Genomic DNA, 19,934 nt, shown 5'->3' on the forward strand with positions numbered 1-19,934 from the left:
GTACTTTGCAGCTAATAGAGATATTCATGCTCTTTTTTCCCGCAGTAAAGCACATTCCACAAACATTGCAGTCCTGCTATACATTTACTAGCGATATAATACCAAATAGAACATTTATTCACAAGACCAACGCGCTAATCCACAAGAAACTGATTAACGTAAAACTGTAACTGACTGGCATAAAACTTTGAACTGCGGGCACTGATGTCACTGCCATTACACGATAGGATGAGGTGCCTCACGTGATCCAAGTTAGCCGTTACGCTTTCTCCAATGGTAAGAGATACAGATCTCCTCTCATCTCCTTATAATAAGACAATCTCTGGCCTCGCTCCATTCCCACGCCTCTTGGACCCACTCACACATTTATTTAAACCTCTGACTATTAAACCTGTGAGACATTCACTCACTGGCTTCATCTAAGGGTAAGATTTTTATTTTAATTATTACTAAAATATTAAGAATTTAGACAGATCTTTTATTGTTTGTTCATGTTTCTGTTGATGTGTTACCACTCTTCTTACTTTTTTTCAGTAACATTTTACAATAAGGTTTAATTTGTTAACAGCAAGTATATATAGCAAGTTATAGCAAGTAAGCTATATTAGTTAACATTAACTAAGAATGAACGAGACTTCTACTGCATTTATTAATCTTAGTTAATATTAATTTCAACATTTCCTAATACATTTTTAAAATCAAAAGTTGTATTTGTTAACATTAGTTAATTATCTGTGAACAAACATTAAATATTACTAAATGTAAAAATATATTGTTCACTGTTAGTTCATGTTAGTTAATACATTAACTAATGTTAACAAATGAGACTTTGTTTTCTTACTGTTTTATCTCATTGTAGCTTCTTTTTGTAGCTTCCATGCTCCCACATCTTCTTAAATCTTTCTGTTTTTCACAACTCCATTCTCACTTCCTATTTTTGGTTGCAATTTATGTTGTATTTAAGAAACTTTTTATGAAATATCACCTGTAATTCACATATCAGAACATATTTAATTTTAGTGACTACAGAATGTAGGAAATGTTGTTGTTTAGGTACAAAACATAATATTGTCATAAAAATTGAAACATACTAAAAACAAGATAACCATAGAAGCAAATTGTTGAAGAAAAAAAAAAAAAAAGAAAAAAAAAAAGATGTTTAATTGTTTTCTGCTGTGTACCCTATAACATATAACATTAAAATTCAAGTCCCTACATTTTTCTTAAACTGTGCAACACTGCAGAATGGGCAAATTCTATTAAAGCAGAGCAACCCACTTCACCAAACAGAGCTGCAAACACAATAAGCTCATTTGACATGACAAACACCTCGCCTTGAATGTAAATGAGAATAAACAGAGAAAAGGAGCCTGAGAAAGAACCAAATAAGTTCTGTCAAGAGTTGAGAATTTTCACTTCTCTTAGTGGACAAGCAATATATGTGAGCAAAAAGCAAATTATTATTAAAATGTCATGCACATTTTTTTTTTTTTTTTATAAGTGGATGCATTTGAAATGTATTAGAGTTCATATTTAACAGAACAACATTAGATACGAACAAAACATCTCAGTTGTGAGACACGCTGCTCAGCATGAATGTCACAACAAGTCGGATCCCACGATCAATTGGGTCTTCTTTAAACTAGAACATTACGAAACATGATGGTGATTTTCAAATGTTTTACCTGATTTGCTTTAACCCACTGGAGACTAGGTTTATGGGTGGGCCAGTAAGTCATCATGAGTACATTTTGCCTGCTATTTTATGAGTACTGTGAATTCTGACATAATACTATTTTCATATACTGTTTTTCACCAATACTATATAGTAGGGAAGTATGCGATTTTGGATGCAGTCTTTTGTGCAATACTTGGTCATCTCAATTGAGCCTAAGGACCCAAACACTCCCCCATCTGCAATTGTTTGGACAATATGATAGTCCCGCCCCAAGCTCACCGAATTGTTTGCTGTGTTGGATTGTTTGGGATGACCAAATAAACAGAGTAATGTTTTGATAGCACCAGACACAGTTTTTATACTTTTCAGGAAAATTAACCCATAAATGGTGTACTTATAGTTGTCACTACACATTAGTGATATTAGTATTTAATAAGATGAGGGAAAAACATATTTCAGCTTTAAAACTGTTTTTGCATTGTTTCTTAAAGGACTCTAATGGATCTGAGAGGGTACTTCAACAGGATCGGGTTTACTGGCCAATATGACAAACCTGACCTGGACACTTTACGCACCATCCACAAGCTGCATGTTATGAAAATTCCATTTGAGAACCTCAGCATCCACTGCGGAGAGAAGAACACGACAGACCTGCACATCATCTATGATAAATTAGTTAAGAGCAATCGGGGAGGCTGGTGTTGTGAAAACAACCTCTTGTTCTCATGGGTCCTAAAGGAGATGGGTTACAAATACACCACACTAGGCTCCAAGGTGTTCAACAAGTTCCAAAATGATTTCCACTCCGTGGACTCTCATCTCATCAATCTGGTGGAGATTGATGGGAAGCCTTACATTACTGATGTGAGCTATGGAGTGTCATGCCAACTGTGGTATCCCTTAGAGATGGTCTCGGGTAAAGATCAGCCACAACCTCCCGGTGTGTTCCGCCTCCTAAACGATGGGATGAGGTGGGTTCTTGAGAAGACATCAAGAAAGCCAGTGGTCAAAGATAAGGTCTATGCTAATTCAAGCCTCCTTGACCATCGCCTGACGAAAACAATGTATTGCTTCCCATTAACACCCCGTAATAAAGAGCATTTCGTGGAGACGCTGGATTGCCTGCAGACCAGTCCAGATTCTCGGTTTGTGCTGAAGTCCATTTGCTCCCTTCAGACGCCCACAGGCTTCAGAGCTCTGATTGGCTGGACTTACAGTGAGATCACCTACAACCCGGAGGAGGACTCTGACTTTGTGGACATGAAGGAAATTCCTGACTGTGAAATAGAGGCTGTGTTGAGGGAAAAGTTTAATGTGGTGTTAGTTAATAAGTTCACACCTAAAAATAACAAAGCTAATTATTGCATGTAATGCTCAGAAGCATTACATAGGAATAGGAAGAAGAAAGCAGCAGTCAATAGCAGTAGGATTAGAGCAGCAAAAGCCAAGGCTCAAACAGATTATACAAAAGAAAACAAAGCAGTGAAGAGGAGTATCAAGAAGGATAAGAAAGACTATTTGAGTAGACTGGCAGCTGAAGCAGAGCAGGCAGCATACAACGGCAATATGAAACACATGTGTGACATCTATAATATAGCCTAATGGGTAGCACTTTTCCCCATATACATACTATCTACTTATTTTAGTAATTACAATAACTAACCCAGAACCTACCCCTAAACCTAACCTCTGTGGTGTCTTGATGTTTCTTATGATTTCTGAATGTTTTATTTAATTTAACATAGACATGGAATCAATGTACTAAAGATTAAAAATGATTGACTCGTGTTTGTCTCAGTGACTGACAGATTAGCATGTATGCTAATACAGCTCTATAGTTTGTGTCAGCAATAATGCATTTTGAATTAGGGGAGAGTGGGGTGAGTTGTGCCAGTTTTTACTCAAAGTGACTTTAAAGTGAGGCCATGGCAGTAATGCCTTCAACTTAAGGATGTACATATATTTCAGGATGTGGTGCATCCCTGAGAACAATAACTTTGGATCTGAAATAAACTGTTTCAGAAATATAGCTCTTGGAAAAAAAGTGGTCTCATGGCACAACTTGCCCCTGGTGCGGGGGAAGTTGTGCCTTTGGGGGAATACAATGGGGGTAAATTGTGCCAGTGATTTCTGAAGTAAAACAGAACATTTTAATGTTATGAACCATAATGCTATATGAAAGCAAGATAAATTCAATACAAAATTACTCATTTAAGGTTTATTTAGATATTGTCACCCTGGAATACCATAGCATGCGTTTTTCCTACTATGGTCAATTGCATAGGGATTTTGTATTGAACATAACTCTGGATCACAGTGTCATAGAGACAAGGGGGCGGGCTCATTTTACTCAGACGACCAATAAGTCTCTCAGGATCATTGTGAAGCTATCAAGCTACGCCCTAGCAACCATTTAGAGCACCATAGCAACACAATATATGATATTTGTGAATCATTTCAGGCAAAAAGGCTTTGGCAATAGATGCCTGTTGACAGCGCTGTCTGTCAATTATGTAACATATAAGAATAAAGTGACTAGGCTCATTTCTAAACATCCTATTGTGACATAGGCCACTTAAAAACGGAATAAAACTTCTCTTTAATAACATAGTGCAAACTCAAAACTGAAATCAGTGTTAGCTAAATTAAACAAATAACAGGCAGGCCCAAGTAAAACAATGATGAGGCATGCCCATCTCCTCACTTCTCAAGATTATCCCCTGTGAGAATGTAGGTCTAGGTGGTCTGGATCTGGCACAACTTAACCCAGGCCCTTTGGCACAAATCACCCCGGACCCACAAGTTTGAAAAACTAGCATGATCCAGCAGTTAAGAGCTAACATCATGCTAACTGTATAGACTCATTGTGTAGCCTACTAAAGCACTAAAACATGTGTGAAATGTTTTCAAACTTGTCTATAATTGTTCAGACACTACAATCAAAAAACCTTAATCATAGAAATTTTACTTTGAAAGGGAAAAAACAGTTTTTTGCACTAAAATATACTTAACTCTCATGCCATGTGTCTCTCTTCTTTGGAGGACGAGTAAAAGTGATTGCTTTTCAAAATGATGTGGTCACATGACCAATTTCTTCTATGGTTTTCCAGAAACAAGGGTGGAACTACTTCCCCCCCTTGCACAAATCACCCCACTCTCCCCTACTGTCTGTTGAAAGAATCAATAGGGGATATTTAGAAACAATAATAACTTAATTGTAAATTTGATTTTTGTTTTGTTTTTATTTACTTCAATAAACAATTTTGGTCATCACTTGATGTTTAATGTACAATTCAAGTCCAGCTGAGAATTATTCTTTTAAACCTCATCAATTTCTAACAAAGTTTGTAAATGATTGTCAAGACCCTTGCTGAAATAGCACACAGCACATCATTGTTAATTAAAATAAGTTACTAAACTACTGGTCAGCTTAAAATTTTATAAAAATCAGCAGGTCTAAGTTTTGTACAGGTAAATAGTTTACAAACAACATGGACATGCACTTTTTTCCCAATATCGACATTTTAGATTAAAAAGTGCTAATTACAGTGCCTCAAGTATATAAATTATACTTTATACTAATTATAACAGAAAGAAACTACATGTATAATAATTTTACAGATGTGGAATAAATTGGGTTTATTCACTGCACAATATATTTAAAATATGTTTGAGCTAACCCTGTAACATTCAAAATGTTTGAATTTTATAGGGCAAAAGTAATGGCATTAATTAGGAAATATCACTGCCCCATACTTTTTTTTTTTTTTTACAGTATAGTAAATGTTATCTGATATTGAGAAATATTTTTCTGAAAAAATAAATAAATAAATTACGGCAAATTCAGATACATGAACGTATCAAATATTTTTGAAAAATAAAACTACACATAGACAGGGAAAGTAACATTTTATTATTCCGTACAACCCATTGAAATGAGTGAGTCATACAAATTGTCATCTGAGATTCAGATTTGGAAAAACCTTTACATTTTTATTTTATTTTGCATTAGTGTTACCAGACCTGCTTACTAGAGACTTTTGGCTTGCCTTTTGAAATATCCTGATGTTTTCCAGCCAGACATAAAGTCATCATTAATTGCTGTAGTTTGTTTCTCTTTTTCTCTAAAGTTCAGTGTGCAGTTCATTACATAAGTAATAATCAAAGTCATGGGACAGACATATAAGAATAATCCATGTCTATACTAAATATGCAAATGTGTTACTCAGTTTTCCTTTTTCTGCTGCAGCACTTGACACACAGATATCGAACTGTTAAAAATATAGATAGAGTGAATATCAGAACAACTGCAAACAATGTAACTGCAACATCTACTGAGTAATAGGAGTACCAAGGCAGTTTGTAGGACTCTGTACGGAGGTGAGCAGCACCTTTGTGTCTCATTACAAACTCAATCCAGAAGAGGGCGCTGTCCAAAGGTTTAACTGGCTTGTCTCTGTGCAGATGAGAGAGTCTCTGCATACTCAGTCTGTAAGATGGTTCATTGATTACTTCCTGTATGGCTGCATGCAGTGTGTTTTTATCTAAAGTTGCGATGGAAACGATCTTGGCTCCTCCCCTTTCTTGCAAACGAAGAAGATTGTCGTACTGGTCAAAAAAGAAGGGAATTCCAACCACTGGAATACCATGGTACAAAGCTTCTTGAACCCCATTGGTTCCGCCATGTGCAACAAAAACTTTAGTCTTTGGATGCCCTAGAAGATCGTTCTGTGGCATCCAGTCAACCAGTAATGTGTTGTTCCCCAAAGTAGATGGTCTCTTTCCAGTGTATCTCCAAATTACCTTTTGTGGGAGCCGAGCAAAAGCAGTAGCTATTTCTGCTGTTAAATCATCTGGTAGGACACTGATAAATGACCCTAAAGACATGATGATGACTCCATGCTCTCCAGAACTTTGCATGAAGTCTTCCAGATCATGTGGAAGGGCCTTTGCTGGTTTACACTGAAAGCCTCCAATGTAGATAATATTTGGCATTGTTGGACGTGGAAATTCAAAAACAAAATCAACCCTCATAAGCCATATATCAGCCCCCTGGAGAAGTTCATAAAAACTTACAGGTGGATGGAAATATTTGTCACAAAGTGATTGGTACTGTGGCAAATTAAAATAGCTGTACTGAAAGGCCATTAGGAAATAGTGGAAAACATTTTTTACTCGTTGAAAGAAGTTCATCTTGTCAGTGTTTCCAGATCCTGTGATAGGGATGTAAGACATCGGTGAGGGAGCGACGTCAAAGTGTCCCTCACCAGTAGTGGTCCATCTCACATTATATACCATGGGTAACTTGAGTTTATGAGCCAAGAAAATGCCTGCACCCCATACTGGATCAGTAAGCATCAGATTGTACTGTTTTTCATGCAGTGCCTTCATAATTTTCTCACTTTCAAACATGTTTGTTATAAGCTGACATATCATTTTATGCATTTCATACATGTCACTAACCACATCCAAAAACAGCTGTACAGTGCTCAGCCAGTGGCTCTTTCCTCTTTCATGGTCTATTGTTTTGGAGATCATGTCTTCTACAAATTCTTCATCCATTCCTTTGGTGTTAGGTATGGTTATAGAGTTGTAATAAGTTGAATTCTCCTTTACGAACCAGCTATTATAGGTGCGTATTACATCAACGCTGTGCCCTTGACCATGTAAAGCCTTGATGAGGATGTCCATGTTCACCCAGTGACTTCCTTCCAAAGGCACCACCAAGATTTTGCCCCCATCACAGAGAGAACCAAAAAGGACTACGACTGTTATCCAGAGAGAGACAGAAACCATGTTCTTAGAAAATGGTGTCATCTTGCCTGTAAATAATAAAATAATGGGATTACAAAAAATCAGATAACATTATTTGTTTAGTTACTTCAGTTAATAATGTTGCCGACACTGTGCAGTACTGACATAACAAAATAAATAAATGAAATAGATTTAGAGTAGTAGCCAAGTTTATTTGTGTCACCTCGTTATCCGAATGCCTTGTCAGGCAAACCAGGCAAAATAGTTCATACTGAAGGCTCCAAGGTGGAATGACTTGTTGTTCCGGAAAAGCTGGTGCCTAGATAACGCAGTTCTGTGACACAGGGGGTCACCTCATACCTAACTCAGGGTCTGGGTGTCAGCCTTATCATTGATGAAGAGATGCTTCTGCCTATCAGTCCATGTGTGGAAATGTGTATCAATTTCTTAGCCAATCAGAATCATTCAACCTGACGTGATGACGTATAGTAAGTGATGTGTTAGAGTATAATTGATGTTGTTCTGAGAGTGTAACTCCTTGTGAATCTTGAAACTGACTTCTGCCTGATGAAACTGCAAACTATCTTCAGTAAAATTTTCTTCAATTGACTGCACATCTGACTCAGGGTCTTCATTCATCATTCTGGGTCTTTAACTGTCCCCAACAATATAGTTTATTATCTTACACAAACAGAATACCTTTGAAAATGTGAACAGCAGTTAAGCTTAACGTCAAAACTTTATTAACTTTTTGAAGAGCGTAAACTAAGTGTGAAGAGCGTGATTCATTTGCTTGCCATCTCAAGAATAAAGGGGCTGCTGATGAATATTCATGAAGCCTTGTCTAGTGGAAACAAATACCTCAGGATAACTGGCTCTTGGTTCGTCAGTTTAACGCTCACAGTTAATTTTTCAGACCACGCAAATGCTAAAAACAATAAAAAAATAAAAAATAAAATCAGAGTTCTTTTTTACTTCATCCATGGATAATTATATGTACATGTGCTCTCTTTTTTATTTGTGACAGAGTTATCTGTCACCTCCATTAACGGATGCACTGGCTTTGATAAATTCTAAGCATTTCAAAATAATCTATCTGTTATTTTAATATTTTGAATAGAATATCATCACACATATGAATTCCCTCACATCTGCTGCGGTTTATTTGTGTTCACATGCACTAAAGAACTCTTAGGACTCTTAGAACAAAGGAGCTCATATTTGGAGAAATATTGATTTTTTTATCACATGTTTGCAAAATATTTCATCATACAGAATACCATTTCTATTCATTTCACACTGAATTACACTGAGTTAAAACAACGTTTGTCAGTTATGACCTTAGCTGCACTTGAATCAACATGACCATAATCCTGCCAACTGCATGACACTGTCCTGTACACTTCCTCATTCTGAGCTCTGTGAAAATCAAAGCCAAAGAAACATTTCTACACGTGAAACAAGAAGTTAATAAGCACACGATTACGATAGTTTATGGTTTGTGTGTGATTTTCATGCGATTTGGGGTATATGCATATGAATAAAGAATGTTTACAGTATACATGCTATGCAGGTGTAACAATTAGCTCCATATAAAATGCTAAATATAACATATTTTAACAACATTATATGACTACAGTCTACATTAGATTGTGACCGGAAGTTCATACAAACACTCAATGGTTGAAAGTGTTGAAAGTGGTGTAGATGGGCAATAAAGGCTAACTAGAAAAATGCATTTCCGGAGGAACTGCAAAGTGTGCTTTCTCGGGTGCAGTGCACTAACGTTAGCAGGTAGTGGATAGATGCGAGATGCGAGAAAAAATGCGAGAATGCGAGATGCGAGAAAAAAGATGTCAAACTGTCTTTTATTTTCGAATTTAATTCCTCAATCAGTGCTGGACCGGCATTTTCTGTCTTCCGCTGAGCCCTGGCTGTAGACAGATCATATGTTTCACGCTGTCAATGCAGTGGTCTGCGTTGCGCTGATCTTATTCACACTATCGAGTGTAGGTGCAGCGTTCTAACATTGAGTCATAATGAGCTGTTTGTGAAGAAATTATCCACTTCCAAATTATGTCATTTTAATCACGAAATTGAAACATTAAAAAACAATTTGCTCTTTATGGTGTGCGAGTGATAGAGCGTAGAGCCCCTACTCCCTGAGCACGGTATATCAGTTGAAGTGGACTTCACTGACAATAACCGCTCATTTGAAACGCCCTGCAAACGTCATCAAAGTAAGTCAACGACGGGGTCGCGCAGATTATGATATAACATAAATATATATAGGACTACATTCATATTTTAATTTTTATTATTATATTATATATTTACAATTATATTGCACTATTTTACAACTACCTAAAATGCTGGCTGCATTCACTGAGGTAAATTATAATCATCAAAAGTAATATATGTAATATTCACAACAAAAACCGTTAAAATACTGTCATTTGTATAACAATGGCGAAATGTATGAATACTTACACACATACGTAAACTCCTCCATCGTTAGTTATGACCGTTCTGACTGGTGATGACGTGGTGCGCGAAATGACAGTTGGGTGATCATCGCTCTCCACTTCCTGTGAAGTGATGTATCGATGTTCCCTTATTCCCTATGCTGTGCGCAGTGCCCTTCGAACTGAACATGTTCGCTCCCTTCGGATTGGAATCTCACTTAAGATGGCGGAAAACCCTGTGAAGTCCACTTCGCAGTCCACTTACGGTCAAATGGAACGCACATCTATAGAGCGACGTTGTTGATTGTTTGAGCATGTGAGTGCGCATTTCTCCTTGTTTTCTATTGTTATGCGCAGCATATTTCCCGTGCGCACAAACACAGCCACAGACAATGAATTGTTTGTTCGGTTAGCGAAGAAGAGCATGATGTATTTTGTATAAAGTTTTTTTTTTTGTTATTAACTGTTTTGAGAACTGGAAATGCACAATTCATGCATACAAATCTGTATATATTAATAAATGAAGATGATTAAATTAGACCGATGCAAAAAAACGAAATTCAGGCCCTGCATTTATTAAGACAAACCTAATAAAAACGAATGCAGTCTATACACTGACTTGGCAGCTCTGTGAAATGTAATACAACAGTGCCACCTACTGTCTAAATGCATTAACATTAAAAGTGTGAGGTGAAACTTTTGCATAGACATAGGTAAATGGGTTTGTCAATTAGCCTGAAAAAAAAAAAAAAACAGATCTTGTGCATCCTCACATTGGAGTCTCGAGTTAATGTACAAAGTTTGGTTTTGATACGTGACAGCGTTCCTGAAATATGAACTACTTCCTGTTTTGGCGACTACGCCGCTGGTTTCGTTTGGCTGTGACGGGCAAACGCTTCCGAAAATCAAAAATCCTTCTAGTAACTTTTGTGAGGCTTGGTCCAAGGATCATGTACGTCCAGTTTCGAGAAGTTCGGACCAAATTTGTGACCTGTGAAAGTTTAGTTTCGCTTTCTGTTCAATCCACTATGGCGGACAAACGACATGGACTCGTGATGTCATCTTCGCGAGCAACTTACACCGGTACTGACCGGACGTTTTAAAGTTGGAACGGTGTCTCTGTCTCAAAGGGCCTAGGCGCAGGAGCTGGCCAAAATTTTTCTCCCGGGAATAATAATAATAACTAGAAAAATGCATTTCCGGAGGAACTGCAAAGTGTGCTTGCTCGGGTGCAGTGCACTAACGTTAGCAGGTAGTGGATAGATGCGAGATGCGAGATGCGAGAAAAAATGCGAGAATGCGAGAAAAAAGATGTCAAACTGTCTTTTATTTTCGAATTTAATTCCTCAATCAGTGCTGGACCGGCATTTTCTGTCTTCCGCTGAGCCCTGGCCATAGACAGATCATATGTTTTACCCTGTCAATGCAGTGGTCTGCGTTGCGCTGATCTTATTCACACTATCGAGTGTAGGTGCAGCATTCTAACATTGAGTCATAATGAGCTGTTTGTGAAGAAATTATCCGCTTCCAAATTATGTTATTTTAATCACGATATTGAAACATTAAAAAACAATTTGCTCTTTATGGTGTGCGAGTGATAGAGCGAACCATCAGCTTGCAGCGTAACAACATTGAATGCTCGGGCGAACAGCTGATCATAGCTGCCTTATTATTTTTCATCTCCATAAATATATCTAGTAGTAAAGCTAATGCAAGGGCTAGAAATCTATTAATCTTTTGCTGATACTTCCTTAGCTGTGTCTGAAACCGCTCACTCGTTCACTCATTCACTAATCCCTACATAGTGAATGGCAGTTGAGTGCACTACATCAGCAAAGAATTCGGACGCTGACATAATTATCACGCGCCAGAGAGCTCGGACAATTTGTCATAAACATTACCTACCCATCTTTAATATTTCCTTTTTTTGGCTGTATGAATTGTATGTAACAATTGTATGCATGTATTTTTCACGTTTATTGCATTATTTGATTAAAAAAAAAGATAATAAAAACACTTGCTTGTCATATTTATTTACTTTTTACATTTATATGTGAAAATAAAAGAGAACAAAACACTACACAACACATTTGTTTATTCAAATATAGATATAACGGTATATATAAATAAATAACCAGGCGTCTGGTCTTATAAATGATTGTTTTCTAACTCGCGTGCACCGTTGCCATGGTGACATTTTTGTTTATTTTTCATTCGCGCTCTATCGCCTTATCGTGTTGGATTGTGGGAAATAGTGTCTCAGCAAGTGTACATCGTATGTACACTCGAATTCAGAGAGGATTGTGGGTAAAAGTAGTGAAGAATGTAGGGAATGATGTCGTTCACTCAGAATTCGGACACCACTACAAAATGGCCGACACCCTAAATACTATATAGTGGATAGGGAGCGATTTCAGACACAGTTCTTGTCATCATGGAGAGCGCAGTTCATGGTTGCATAGCAACAACAGACGCCACAGGAGAACAAGCGCTTGTGGAAAGGAGACAGCGGCGCGCTCGCGCTTTCCACTTGTTTTTACACATCTAATGTGCGTTCCATTCGACAGGGTCCATATGCAGTGTTCACTGCTCCCCTACTCCCTGAGCACGGTATATCAGTTGAAGTGGACTTCACTGACAATAACCGCTCATTTGAAACGCCCTGCAAATGTCATCAAAGAAAGTCAACGACGGAGTCGCGCAGATTATGATATAACATAAATATATAATGTAAGAGACGGCGCGACCACAACAGTGCCCAACATCAAATGGCAAACGTTAAATGCAAGCGGAACGAAACTGCTCGTTATTGTGTGGTTGAAGGACCGTTAATCAGTTTGGACCAGTGCAGCGCGAGCCGATCGTGATCATGCGACACTGTTACTACACAGCGCTAATAAGAGATGCAGTAAAGAAAGCATTTGAATTCGCCACAGAAGTAATAACGTCGCTGCGAGATCTAGTGAGAAGCATTCATATTTCTCCGTTATTAACAGATCAAACAGCGCTGACGTGGAAACCTGGAAGAAACATTGTGCCATGAATGAACTATCAGTGTCCACAGATCAGCAACATTCACCATGGATTTACTGTAGTAACACTAACTGCAACCATGGACGTTTGGCAGGAATAGTAGGCTATAATGCCTTCAATTAACACGTCGGTTTTATTTTGACATTATGAATACAATTGCTGCCCTCAAATGTTAATCTGAACTAAAATAAACCTTTGTTTATAACTACTACAATATGACATTTCATTTTTTCCAAGGAGCTGTTTTGTTTTATATGCTCCTAAGAAGAGTCAATTATAGCTCTAGAATTGCTCAAAGTAAAAAAAATATCATACTTTATGATGTTAGTTTTAATATAAAAAAGAATAAAAAATTAAAATCAAGGAAATTTCTCTGGCATTTATTTCTTTATGCTGTATCAAAAACGTACCGAACCATGACACAAGTGTATCGTATCGAACTGAACCGTGAATTTTGTGAACCGTTACACCCCTAATATATACGCATGTAATATAATGTGTATTTCCATCACAGGTTTGGTCTTAAATTTCATTCAAAGTGGCATTAAAAAGGTCTTAAAAAGTCTTAAATTTAACCTGTTCATATCTGTAGACACCCTGCCTTTGAACTGAACATGTTTGCTCCCTTCGGATTAGAATCTAACTTAAGATGGCAGAAAACCCTGTGAAGTCCACTTCGCAGTCCACTTACGGTCAAATGGAACGCACATCTATAGAGCGACGTTGTTGATTGTTTGAGCATGTGACTGCGCGTTTCTCCTTGTTTTCTATTGTTATGTGCAGCATATTTCCCGTGCGCACAAACACAGCCACAGACAATGAATTGTTTGTTCGGTTAGCGAAGAAGAGCATGATGTATTTTGTATAAAGTTGCTTTCAGCAAGCACACTTAATTAATAATGGCTGAATACAAACAAAAGAATAACAAAAATAAATGAAGATTAAATCTCATACCAGCAGAGGTGTGAAAGTTTTGTGAAGTGAGAACAACAGAACATGAATTGAGCAGTTATCCTTGCCAGACATTAGATAATAGACTGCAAATGGTTGTTTAAAGGGCAATACAATATTTTATTAGCATCTTATCAGCCTTCTCTAAAATCTCACGACGTAAAATTCATAGTTTTAGAGATATCATCCTCAGATCTGAAATGAAGCATGACCACACTCGTGGCTTCAGTTTAATGGTGGTTATAAGTTGTTATACTACATTCACATATTTTTATACATTTAAAAATTATATTCATAATTGTAATTTTTTTTATGTTTGAGCTATGTTTGAGCTATGTTTATGTTTGTGCATATATCTCCATATTAATAACAGTCTGAGTAATTGAGTCTTAAACTGTAAACTCTAAAGTGTTGACATTCTAAATATATGTTGGTTATGTGTCTATTCAGAATGACTTATGAGCAGACACCTTTTTATTTTGGGTATGTCATTTATGCCCCACTTGCCAAAATGGGGATGTTGGGTAAAGGTGTTAATGGCAATCCACTTTTTAGGAGCACTGCCATCTGCTGTACTGGACAACAAATGTATTTCTCACATGGGTGATGTTAAAGTCACCATGAAATAATAATATTAATAATAATAAATATAGCTGCGAGCAGCGATGACGGGCCCAAGCCGGTGGCATACAGTATATATGTACTGTATATATACACTCACCTAAAGGATTATTAGGAACACCATACTAATACTGTGTTTGACCCCCTTTCACCTTCAGAACTGCCTTAATTCTACGTGGCATTGATTCAACAAGGTGCTGAAAGCATTCTTTAGAAATGCTGGCCCATATTGATAGGATAGCATCTTGCAGTTGATGGAGATTTGTGGGATGCACATCCAGGGCACGAAGCTCCCATTCCACCACATCCCAAAGATGCTCTATTGGGTTGAGATCTGGTGACTGTGGGGGCCATTTTAGTACAGTGAACTCATTGTCATGTTCAGGAAACCAATTTGAAATGATTTGAGCTTTGTGACATGGTGCATTATCCTGCTGGAAGTAGCCATCAGAGGATGGGTACATGGTGGTCATAAAGGGATGGACATGGTCAGAAACAATGCTCAGGTAGGCCGTGGCATTTAAACGATGCCCAATTGGCACTAAGGGGCCTAAAGTGTGCCAAGAAAACATCCCCCACACCATTACACCACCACCACCAGCCTGCACAGTGGTAACAAGACATGATGGATCCATGTTCTCATTCTGTTTATGCCAAATTCTGACTCTACCATCTGAATGTCTCAACAGAAATCGAGACTCATCAGACCAGGCAACATTTTTCCAGTCTTCAACTGTCCAATTTTGGTGAGCTTGTGCAAATTGTAGCCTCTTTTTCCTATTTGTAGTGGATGAGTGGTACCCGGTGGGGTCTTCTGCTGTTGTAGCCCATCCGCCTCAAGGTTGTGCGTGTTGTGGCTTCACAAAAGCTTTGCTGCATACCTCGGTTGTAACGAGTGGTTATTTCAGTCAAAGTTGCTCTTCTATCAGCTTGAATCAGTCGGCCCATTCTCCTCTGACCTCTAGCATCAACAATGCATTTTCGCCCACAGGACTGCCGCATACTGGATGTTTTTCCATTTTCACACCATTCTTTGTAAACCCTAGAAATGGTTGTGCATGAAAATCCCAGTAACTGAGCAGATTGTGAAATACTCAGACCGGCCCTTCTGACACCAACAACCATGCCACGCTCAAAATTGCTTAAATCACCTTTCTTTCCCATTCTGACATTCAGTTTGGAGTTCAGGAGATTGTCTTGACCAGGACCACACCCCTAAATGCATTGAAGCAACTGCCATGTGATTGGTTGATTAGATAATTGCATTAATGAGAAATTGAACAGGTGTTCCTAATAATCCTTTAGGTGAGTGTATATATAAATACTGTATATATAAATTGAAAGGGACAAGACACAGATAATTTTACTTGCCTGACCTGATTAGAACAATGAAAATAATAAAATAAAAAAATGGCTAGGGAATCACTAAACCGAGAGAATTATTAAGATTTTATGATACACTAAAAATATTCCACAACAAATCCTTTAAATTGAATGATATTCAGAACAGAACAAGAATAAAAAATAACTAAAAAACGAAAGTAAGCAGGGTTGGGCTCACTTAAATCTCTCATTAGTTTCAACATTTGCGATGTATTTGGATGCTAAACTATTCTTTATCATAGGCTTTATACTTCACTCACGTTCCAATATCAACAGAAAAAATCATCCTCTTCACACGCGCAAAAATGTGCTTGGAAACATCACAGTGGGGCGGTGCTTACTGTGAATGTACGAATTGTACTACTGACTATTTAAACATCAAATTTGACTTTTTTCTGTTGAACATATAATTTATTCTAAGAAATGTTTTTTTTTTTTTTTTATCCATACAATTGAAGTCAATAGGCACTAAAATAGTTTGTTTATCAACATTCTTCAAAATATCTTATTTTATGTTCAACAGAAGAAAGAAATTCACACAGGTTTGGAACAGTTCAATGTCAAATTCAACTGATCCCATAATCAGCCAGTCGTCGAGATAGTTGAGAATGCGAATGCCGTGCTCTCTGAGTGGAACGATGGCTGCCTCCGCGACCTTCGTAAAGATGCGGGGTGACAGGGACAGCCCGAAGGACAGGACTTTAGAATCGGGCATTTATATCAGGTCAATCGCTGCAAACCAATCTCGGGGACGGATGCATTTGAAAATGTGTTTCTGCGTTAACATCTTGAACGGGAGCTTGTGCAGGGCCCGACTCAAGGTTTGCAGTTCCAAGATTGACCATAACCCACCACCTTTCTTGGGTACAGTGAAGTAGGGGTTGTCGAACCCTGTCTTCATATCGGCTGGAGGGACCAGCTCGATCATGTCCTTCACCAGTAGGACAGATCTCTGCCCGCAAGACAGGGGCATCGCTGCTCCACACAGAGGTGAACTGGATGCCCCTGAACTTGGGAGGGCACCGGGCGAACTGAATCGCATAGCCGAGTCTGATGGTACGGATGAGCCAGCGAGACGGGCTGGGGGGCGCTAGCCAGGCTCCCAGACACCATGCAAGTGGGACCAACGGGACCACGGACATAACCGGGGTGGAGCAGCGAGGTGGAACACAGGGACTCGACTCAGGAGGCACTGAGGCGGCCCGAAGTGGGGTCTGAGTGTGCTGTGCAACATTACCTGGTTCCAGGGTGGGGCAGAGGGTGCGTGGGAAGGCCTGGTGGCATCCCCGAAATGCACATTGCTGCCTGCTGGCGATAGAGGGGGACGGGAGTGGCAAGGCATGGAAGCGTCGCTCACTGCCATCCGCGCCCTCTTGAGACCCAGAGATAGAGAAGCTGCTCTTACTGAGAATTTGGGTACCGCTGACTCAATGTTATATGTATATGTTATGTATAATTCAATGTTAGGTTACATAGTTTAGGTCAGCCGGAACTGGGAACACTGACCCCATAAATCCTGATCCGTCTACACTAATATTAGTCTCTCTGTTTATCCGAGGTTTACCGCAGTCTGCTGGATCCAGGCCGTATCCAGATCTGTGGCCGGTTGCACCAGCTGTGCGTAAGTTATAACTTAGCCTAGTTTTGACGTAAATGGACACTAAGTTACGACTTGCGCACTTCTAAATATTTTTGCGTTGCACCATTAAACTTAGTTGAAGCGTAACTCTACGTATAAACTAAATATTTACGGCAGCCTACGATCAGGAGTAACGGATGGAATAAAATATCAGACAGACTGAACTGCATCAATAAGCTCTTCTTTTACCTGACAGACTTCAATTCTTTAGACATATATGATTATTTATGCTGACATTTACACTCGCTTACATTTTAAGAGAGAGAACATTATGTAAAAAGATTACTTTAACAGCACGCCGCTGCGTGCATCGGTCCATGTTGTGCATGTCAAATGTCAGTCATAATCAATAAACGTAATTTCTTGTGTTTTTTGTATCAATATTTATTTATTGATCCTTATTCATTTCATTTCAAATACAGTTTCTGAATGTTATTTACATATAAAAACACTTATGCTATTCATGATCAAGTATCGTATTTAATGGAAACTGAAATTCACAGCATTTCAACACAACATCTGCTCACGTATTTGAAGGCTGCTATTGGATCATCGAGGCTAAACGTCATATTATGCGACTACGCATTACTTTACGGAGAGCTTACGACCTACTAGCTACGTTCTGCCTTACGAACAAATGGTGCAACGGAATAAAGTTCAGAGTTAGTTACAAACTAGCTAGTAGTTACTAAGCCTCTAGTGTGGACTTTACGTTCCAATTTAAGAAAGAACTTACGAACGGCTGGTGCAACCCTACCCAGATGAAGGACCTGCGCCTGGACACGATGACAACGCAGTCCTGAAGTGTCAACCAGTCCCTTCCCTGTTTACTGAAGTCAGCCGGATCCCGGCCATAACCAGATCAGATGGTGGACCTGCACCTGGACCCATCCATGACGCATCCTGAAGCGCCAGCCTCATCAGCCTTGTGAAGGCCTCATCGACACGACAGCCATCAGCACTGATCCTCAACAAACTCGTCTCCATACCGGCGTGATGACTCTGACTTCCAACCAGATGGATATTTAATATTCAACAATATTATTGATCTGCCTTACTTAAGGTGGACGATGATGCAATTTTCTTCTAGAAACAAACTTTATTTTCATGTTATCACTGTGAAGCTGCTTTGATACAATCTGTATTGTAAAAAGCGCTATGTAAATAAAGATTACTTGACTTGACTGAGACGTTGTTTGCGGCGGAACAGAATTTGATTAAACAAAAGATTCTCCACCTGGCCCTCCACAAGGAAAGAGCAGCTGACTCTGGGTCGACAGTCTCAGGGCTGCTGAGACAGGAGACAGGTCATCTGACCGAGGGCCAGCGCTGTGACTTAAACTTTTTCTGCAGATTTTGGCATGTTTGGCTTGCCATAATGGCACCAATATGCTTCCATACTGCCAAAGTTTTTCACACACATCCGGGCAGGCACAGGGGCGGGGCAAGGCGATTACACGCTGTACAGCGCACCCCAGAGTAGCCCAGGAAAGTGTGGCTGAATCTGATTCAGCATGAGCACACACACCATTATAGTGGGAACTCAGCATCATCTTCATTTCCAGAGCATAACAGCCCTCTCTCCAATGCAGCGATCGGCATCTGATCCTCCCCTGGAGCCCCGAATGAAAAGCTTGGTCCCTCATGAGAAGGACCAGTAATCCCATCCGGAAGCTGCCAGGCATGCGAGACAGTGAACGTGGCCGTCAAACTCGATGGCACGCTGAGCGCTCAAGCCCTCATGAGAAAGGCAAGACGAACAACGTGTCGATAGCATGAGAGCATAAACCACCCACGAACGCAGTCTCAACATGTTTGCGATGCGCTAGAGGAGAGAGGGGCCCGAGGAGGTGGTCTCGTCGGGGAACGCTCACTGTAATCCTCAGATCATCAGTGCTATTAGCCAAAGTAGCCCTTTTCTGGTGGTCACCAGAAGAGGAACTAGATCAGGGAATAGGCAAAGGGACTCCACCTCGTTTGAGGCACTTGAGTCTCGATGGCGCATCTAGAGTGCCAAACGACGCGCGCTGGGTTGCCGTGACAACCCATGCTGTCAGCCAGCAGCTCAATGGCACGCTGAGCGTCTCAAGCCTTTACGAGAAAGGGGAGACGAACAACATGCCCACGTGGTCATGCTCTCATGAGAGAACATGAACCACCCACGAACGCAGTCTCAACACGCTTAAGCCCAGGCATGTGAAACAGTGATCATGGCCGTCAAATGAAGACAGGAAACGACCGCATCCACATTCACACGGTTTGAATGACATCTTGAAAAAGACGCAGTGTCAAACCATGTATGCTCTTTCAGGAAACTGCTCTCTAACTACTACGTACGTTATGACTGACGAAGGGGAACAGAATTTTCATTTTTGTGTGAACTATCCCTTTAACCTTTTTTCAGGATTAT

The 19,934-nt window shown here is 39.3% G+C and overlaps 2 protein-coding genes across 5 annotated transcripts in view; one reads left to right on the plus strand and one right to left on the minus strand.

Annotated features, from left to right (window-relative positions):
• Positions 1 to 292: 292 nt before the first annotated feature.
• On the plus strand, positions 293 to 4,944 carry LOC311089413 (arylamine N-acetyltransferase, pineal gland isozyme NAT-10). The gene is made up of 2 exons (XM_084124084.1): positions 293 to 425; positions 2,170 to 4,944. Exon 2 carries the CDS (start codon positions 2,177 to 2,179, stop codon positions 3,047 to 3,049), a length of 873 nt encoding a protein of 290 aa, XP_083980210.1. The 5' UTR covers positions 293 to 425; positions 2,170 to 2,176; the 3' UTR covers positions 3,050 to 4,944.
• A 626-nt stretch (positions 4,945 to 5,570) lies between these two features.
• LOC311089414 (UDP-glucuronosyltransferase 2A1-like) overlaps positions 5,571 to 19,934 on the minus strand; it is a 59,482-nt gene continuing 45,118 nt past the window's right edge. For 3 of the 4 annotated variants that reach the window (XM_084124087.1, XM_084124085.1, XM_084124086.1), the window contains one exon: positions 5,577 to 7,500. In XM_084124087.1, coding sequence (XP_083980213.1) covers positions 5,900 to 7,495 — 1,596 coding nt within the window. In that variant the 5' untranslated portion in view covers positions 7,496 to 7,500 and the 3' untranslated portion in view covers positions 5,577 to 5,899. Of the gene's footprint in view, positions 7,501 to 19,934 lie in introns of all 4 variants that reach the window. The other variant, XM_084124088.1, reaches the window with a different exon arrangement.

Source organism: Abramis brama, assembly GCF_963993115.1.
Source record: "Abramis brama genome assembly, chromosome: 9".
Classification (NCBI taxonomy): Eukaryota; Metazoa; Chordata; class Actinopteri; order Cypriniformes; family Leuciscidae; genus Abramis; species Abramis brama.

Coding starts and splice junctions, on each gene's coding strand:
- LOC311089413 (XM_084124084.1), top strand. CDS start 2,177: ATGGATCTGAGAGGGTACTTCAACAGGATCGGGTTTACTGGCCAATAT.